We start from the raw sequence: 7460 nt of genomic DNA on the forward strand, positions 1-7460 counted from the left end.
TATAGGATCAGAGCAGTGTGTGTTGGTACCTGGTGATGATGCTGAAGTGGTTGGGTTTGTCGGTGAGAGCCTGCTGGAGGCCGGGGCCGCTGGCCACCACCCTGGTGGGGTCGCATCCCTCCGACACTGAGACCCTGAACGGGCTCTTGGGGACCGGCGTGTCCTGGTAGAGGACCTGGACGCTGTGGTCGCCTGGAACAAACAGACCGGGAGCAGAACATCAGAAACAGTCTACAGTCTCTATCATTTAGTTCTCTGTCTCAGTCCAGTCAGATCTTACTGGAAGAGAATCAACAGATTTGCTGCATGAGAGATTATGTTCATTGTTTTTACTGATCTGTTGATGAAACGATTATAATAGTTTGCTTCTTATTCGTGTACTTTGGATTTTATTTCTGAAGTTTCTCCTGTCGCATAAATTAGATTTCCGTCTAGTAAACTACTACAAAGTCTATATATCTAGTGCTTTTATTGTGAAAGGTCAGAACAAAAGCGTTGAATCTCTTAAGTCTCAGCTACACTTTAGTTTACATTTTGAATATGATTGTTCTGCAAAACGTGATTGGCAGTTGTCTTTTTTTGCAGAGTGAAAGCTCAGAAAAATCAGCCTTGTCCCATAAAATATTTTCTGCTGCCTCATATTCACGTTCTGTGGCTATGTTTTCTTCAATTTATTGTTCATTTTAATGCCTACTAAACTAAAGGTACATTTGTTTGGACAAATATAATGATAACAACAAAAATAGCTGATAAGAGTTTAATCAAAGAGCTGATATCTAGACATTTAACATGGTTTTCTTAAAGATGATTTTGGTTATTACCAAGAATGTTTCCATGACTGTAGATGTAAAAATGACCAAAAAAGGACACAAAATTATCGAAATAGAAACAAATTGACCAAAAAAAGGGCAAAATTACTAACAAAATGACCAAAGAATCTGAGGTAAACTGTTCCTCAGCAGAGCAGCGTTGGAGTTGATATCTAGACATTTAACATGGTTTTATTGATAATGACTTTGGTTATTATCAATAAAACCATGTTAAATGTCTAGATATCAGCTCTTAAATTAAACTCTTATCAGCTATTTTTGTTGTTATCATTATATTTGTCCAATCAAATGAACCTTTAGTTGTACCAGGCATTAAAATGAACAAGAAAGTGAAGAAAACAAGTTTTTTCTAATAATATTCTCCATGACTGTGTGTGTGTGTGTGTGTGTGTGTGTGTGTGTGTGTGTGTTACCGTTCTCAAACGGCGTGTACTCCACGCTGTACGTCCCGTCCGCCTTGTCGCTGACCTGACAGTCCGTCAGCGCTCCGGACGGGTTCCTGACCTCCGCCGTCAGGTGGTCGCCTCCTCGCCGCGTCAGAGGACGAGCGTCCACCGTGAACTCCGTGGTCGCTTCTCTGAAAACTCCTGCAGGAGAAAGGAGGTGAGTGGGGATGGTGTGAAACTAGATTATCTACAACGTTAACGATCGATTAATCAGCTAATCTCTGCATGCATGCATGGCAAAATAAAAGACATATATACAGAACAACGGATGCTTTTATTTTGAAAGGACGAAAAGAGACTTGATCCTGTCGATGGTGAAACTAACTCAGTGAGATTAAACTGTAAAGAAAACATCAAAGAGTTCAATGTTTTATGTTTTAGCCCTGAAGAGGCATCAGGTTAGTTTTCACAGTAATATTCATATTTAAATGTGTTTTGTGTTTAAATACACTGCAGGCCAAGAGTTTGGAAGCAAGATCAAATTCATACAAAAAAAGATCATAGATTAATTTCTATACTTTGCAACAAAATAAATGTGATTATAACATAAAGAGTCACTTATTAGAACACATTTTACTATAATTATCAGGTCTTTGGGTTTTTATTGCTTAGACTTTGTGTTTTCTTCTTTCCTTAATGTATAAATCTGAACTCTTGTTTCTTTTGTCAGAGATATGAACACAGTTGAGATTTATTGGGATTTTTGTCTCCAAACTCTCAAAAGCCAACAAGCTAAAGGGAATCATGTGATTTTTAAAAACTTTTGCACTGAAGTTGTGACTCTCCAGATCTCCTCCACCCTAAAACTAAGCCCTTCTTTTCTTTTGGTAACATTTATTCACCGATGGCCTGATAACATCAATGTTTACCTAAAGGTCAATGGAGGAAAATGGTTCAATTGAATAAAGGTAAAGTCTGATCATGTAGTAAACACATCCAGACATTTTAAGAAGGCCATTGTGAACAGAAATGTAAGTTGCTTCCAAACTTTTGTCCTGTAGTGAAGTTTTGGATCAAATTAAACTCAGTAATTCATGCTAGCAATGGTTGATACAGTAAGATAGTTTTGCTCAAATTAATACTCTCATATTTCTGTGTGTTTTATAATAGTTATTGCAACTTTCAGTTTGCAAACTGCAGCTTTATCCAACTGAACTCTCAGCTCGTTGGCTGATTGACGAACGGCTGCAGAACTGAACGCTCGGCGTGTTTCAGTTCAGTGAAACTGATACTCAGTCAGAGATAACATTAAGATTAAAATACACAGATTGATTAAAGAAATCACGTGATCGACTAAATTCTTAACCACCATTAATGTCTCATTAGTAATTGGGGAGCTAGAGGGGACATGTCCCAGCCGGTGGTCCTCACCTTGTCTCTCCACTCCGGGTCCGAACACTTTGACCTTGGACGTGTCGACGGCGGGGTCCACCGTGACCTTGGCGGGGAACCCGGGGACCGCCACGCCGCCGTACTTCAGACGCAGCGTCAACATGCCGGCGGTCAGCGGGACGTAGGTCACCGTGTAGGTCCCGTCCCTGTTGTCCAACACCTCCGTCTTCGCTGCTACACCTGCAGCAACAATAAACAATAAACAATAAACAATAAACAACAGGCCAATAAACAATAAACAACAAGCCCAAAGGCAACAACAACCTCAACTCTAATGGACTCTATTACTGTGCAATATCTCTTTCTTATTTAAATATACTATAACTGGCAATGTGCAATAATTTGTGCAATAATTTTTCCTTCAACGTGGAATATATGAATATATATTATAATTATATATATATATATATATATATATATATATATATATATATGAACGCTGCATCATAGCTGCTTCTGGCTAATTAAAGACTGAGCACCTCACCTGCCTTTCTTGCCTGTTTACATTATATCATATATATTTTTCTTTACATTTACCTGCCTATGTATGTTTATGTTTATATGTATATTTATATTTTATATATATTTTATTTATTGGAGTCAGCTCTCATATCTCATTGTACATGTGAATAGTGACAATAAAGGCATTCTGTTCTATTCTATCCAGGATAAATATTATAATTCATCAGGTGTCAAAAGTATTCACATCCATTACTCCAGTAGAAGTATAGAAACACAAAATGTCTACTTCAGTAAGGTAATAAAGTATTTGTACTTCGTTACTTGACACCTCTGTAATTCATATAATAAATGAATACTTTAAATAATACTCCAGCTTCTAACAGTCAGTCAGTCGGTTGTTTCAGAGTTGGTGTTTCTGTAAATAAACTGTGAAATAATACAAAAACACATTTACAATAAAAGGAAAAAAATGTACTTTTGAGTCCTACGGTATTTTTAGTAGTACAGTTGAGTGATATTTGACCAGGAGTCCCTATAATTTGACTTTAGTCCACTACTGGTTCATTCTGGTCAGCGGTGAATAAAAACAGTGTTGGTGTTACCAGAACGAGGTGCCGAGCCGGTCGGACTGGTCAGACTGGTGGGACTGGTGGGAGGGGAGTCGAGCGCCGCCTCCAGACTGAGTTCTCCCGATCCGGCCCGGGAACAGTCCACGTTCACCACACTGGTCTCTCCAACCTGCACAGAGATACATACAATCAATAATAAAATCAATAATAAAAGGAACAGGGAGCCAGTGAAGAGAAGCTGAATCAGAGTAAAGTGCTGTCGGCTGTTAAAACCAGTAAGAAGCCGAGCTGCTGCATGTTGAACCAGTTGGAGGCGAGAGACTGATTTATGGTTTATTAGATGAATCTAATCTGGAGAATATGAGAAAATTATGTTTTTGATTCTGGATATGGTTTTGAATTGAAGGAAACAGGGCTGAACTACTTTATTGATATATATTTCATATAGGTTTGAGTCAAAAATGACTCCTAGATTATGGGCAGTGGGTGTCAAGCAGTTGCCATAGGGACCAATGAGGAGGTTAGGATGGAGCTGGTGTGGAGGGTTTAACCAATAGGACTTCAGATTTTAAATGATTTAGTTTCAGGAGGTTTTGTGCCATCCAGCAGTTCACATCACTGAGACAGTCTAAACCAGCAGCTATCTATATATATATATATATGCTGTCAGCAGGAATATCTGTGTGTCATCTGCATAACAATGAAAGAAACATTGTGGCGTTCAATGATCTGGCCAAGAGGCAGCATATAAACAGAGAATAAAATTGGACCTAAAATAGAGCCTTGCGGTACACCACAGGTAATGCGAGCTCAAAAATCGAAATGCAAAATTAGTTTTTCCTTTTTAAAAGTTTTCTTTTTATAATCTCCTGAATATCCTCAACACAACAACACTGAACACAACTGAACCAAGTGGAGTTTCTTGCTGTTCTTTGGAATAATTTCTGAGAAACGCCAGTTTGGTTGTTAACACGACGAGACCCACGTCCTCCTGAGTGTTGGAGGTTTAAATCTCAGTTGTAGCAGCTGCCAATAAAACATCAACATCACTTCTGAATATGAAGCCAGCTATCTTCAGCTCCCGTCTCCCTCTCGGGACTCACCTTGCCTCTCTTCAGGCCCGACCCCGACGCCACCACCTTCGAGGGGTCGAAGGGCATCTGGACGTTGGCTTTGAAGGGCGAGCCGGGGATGTGGACCTCCTCGAACAGGATGTTGACCACGTAGTCTCCGGGCTCGGTGGGCAGGTAGGACACGGAGCAGGTCCCGTCCCCGTTGTCCGAACACTCGATCTTGGCCTCGGTCGGCCCCTCCACCGTCAGACCCAGACCGCCGGTGCCGGCGCCCTTGGTGTCGATGGTGAACTCTGCAGGGTTTCCCACCAGGCCCCCCTTCAGCCCGGGGCCGAACGCCTTCACCTGCAGGGACCACATGATGGAGTCAGGAACTCACTTTTTATTATTTGTTTTATTTATTATTATTTTTACTTGTTTTTTGTTTTGTTAAACATTGTTTTTGTTGTTTTATTTTCCTGCTTATTTCAGGCTCAGAGCCTTCAGACATCCTGAACTCACAACAAACCAGTAAACAAAAATATATTGAGACATCAAGTCAATTTTACTCTGAAAATAAAAAACGGAACTGCTGCTAGAAAAAAACCCAAAATAAAAACATGTCAATGTATTCTTCTATATGATAAATGTTTTTTTGTTGTGGAGGTGAAGCTGCTGGCGTCACCTTGCTGGGGTCTGGAGGCAGCTGGGCGTCGACGGGGAAGGGGCTCCCAGGGACCGGGTGTCCGTCGTAGGACACGTTGACGGCGTGGACGCCCTCCTCCGTCGGGGTGAAACGGACCAGACTGACGTCGGCCTTCCCGGCCTGAGGCTCCACTTTACACCTCACCGCCTGCTGGCTGGGACTCAGCTGAACATACGCAACCAATCATTTTCATTTCATAAACTCATCCTGTAAAGTGTTTTCTACGGAGAGCTCAAAGGGCTGCAACTAAAGAAAACACATGCAAATACACAAAACACAAGCAAACTGAGAAAACATCTTCATCAATTGGACAACACAAGCGCAGCATTTAGAAAACGCCCTGCAAATAGACAACACAACAGAATAAGAAAACACGCTGCAAAGACCACAACACAACAGAAGCGTTTCCAGAGGACACACGTCTGGACACGCTTGTAATATTATCATGTTTTTTCAAGATAATTATAATTTCACCTTATAACATGGCGTGCTAACATTAGCGGCCGATCATAGCATGCTAACGTTAGCCGGCGATCGATAGCGCACTAGCGTTAGCAAGACTGAGACCAACTCGGTGCTGTTGACAGAGACCAACTAAAATGTGCATCATGTATTTATTGCATTTGTTTAACTGCAATGTGATAGGCTAAACTCTATATATAACCTTATAACATGAAATGATCATTATCATGAAATAACGTGATAATATCAAATGCGTGTCCAGACGTGTGCATCACTCCTAAGTGTCCTCTGGAAACACTTCTGTGCGTTTTCTAAATGCTGCGCTCTTGTTGTCAAATTGATGAAGATGTTTCCTCAGTTTGCTTGTGTTTTGTGTATTAGCATGTGTTTTCTTTAGCTGCAGCGCTGTGAACTCTCTGGGCCTCCGTAGTTTTCAGCTCTCAGAGATCTCAACACTCACCACTGCCACCTCCAGGCGACCCTGACCTCCTGCACCCTTAGTGTCCACCTTAAACTGCTGCTCCTGATTGACCTCCGCTCCTGAAAGAAAGATAAGAACTTAACTTTCTCTGGTGGAAAGACAATATCCTGTTCACAGTAGGTATGGAGTATGGAGTTTTCAACTTTTGGGGGCTTAAACTATAAGAAATATGACTCCAAATGCTCGTTTTGACACCAAGAAGGTTGAAAATGTTTTCTTATACAGTCATGGAAAAAAAATATTAGACCCCCCTTGTTGTTTCCTTGCTCTCTTGTTTATTTTAATGGCTGGTACAACTAAAGGTACATTTGTTTGGACAAATATAATGATAACAACAAAAACAGCTGAGAAGTTTAATTAAAGAGCTGATATTCGAGATGTTTTCATGGTTTTCTTTAGAATGATTTTGGTTATTATCAAGAATGTTTCCATCACTGTAGATGTAAAACAGAAACAAATTGACCAAAAAAAGATGTAAAAATGATCAAAAAAGACACAAAATTACCACACAAAAAAAGACAAAAAATACACAAAATTAACCCCAAAAGGGCATAATTACCAATAAAATGACCAAAGAATCTGAGGTAAACTGTTCCCCAGCAGAGCAGCGTTGGAGCTGGAGCTGATATTTAGACATTTTCCATAATTTTCTTGATAATGATTTTGGAAAAAACGGACATAAAATTATCGAAATAGAAACAAATTGACCAAAAATAGATGTAAAAATTATCAAAAAAGACAAAATGACCCAAAATAATGTTATCTTGATAATGACTTTGGTTATAATCAAGAAAATCATGTTAAATGTCTAGATATCAGCTCTAAAATTAAACTATTATCAGCTATTTTTGTTGTTATCATTATATTTGTCCAAACAAATGAACCTTTAGTTGTACCAGACATTAAAATGAACAAGAAACCAAAGAAAACAATGGTGGTCTAATCATTTTTTCCATGACTGTACGTATTTAACGTGTCATTTTGAGTTGTCCAAGTGTGACAGAAAGTTGTCTGGGAGCAGAGATCAGAGAAGGTTTCTTACTTCCTTCCAGGTCGTCCA

At 39.8% G+C, this 7460-nt stretch overlaps 1 protein-coding gene across 1 annotated transcript in view; it reads right to left on the bottom strand.

Moving 5' to 3' along the window:
- The window catches only part of flnbl (filamin B, like), a 110270-nt gene that overhangs the window by 30484 nt on the left and 72326 nt on the right, over window positions 1-7460 (bottom strand). The window contains 8 exon segments of the mRNA XM_059329480.1: window positions 30-192; window positions 1244-1417; window positions 2648-2848; window positions 3733-3868; window positions 4803-5117; window positions 5437-5622; window positions 6380-6459; window positions 7443-7460. The exon segment at window positions 7443-7460 is cut by the window's right edge and continues 100 nt beyond it. Of these exon segments, the coding sequence (XP_059185463.1) occupies window positions 30-192; window positions 1244-1417; window positions 2648-2848; window positions 3733-3868; window positions 4803-5117; window positions 5437-5622; window positions 6380-6459; window positions 7443-7460 (1273 nt within the window).

Source organism: Centropristis striata, chromosome 3 (assembly GCF_030273125.1).
Source record: "Centropristis striata isolate RG_2023a ecotype Rhode Island chromosome 3, C.striata_1.0, whole genome shotgun sequence".
Classification (NCBI taxonomy): Eukaryota; Metazoa; Chordata; class Actinopteri; order Perciformes; family Serranidae; genus Centropristis; species Centropristis striata.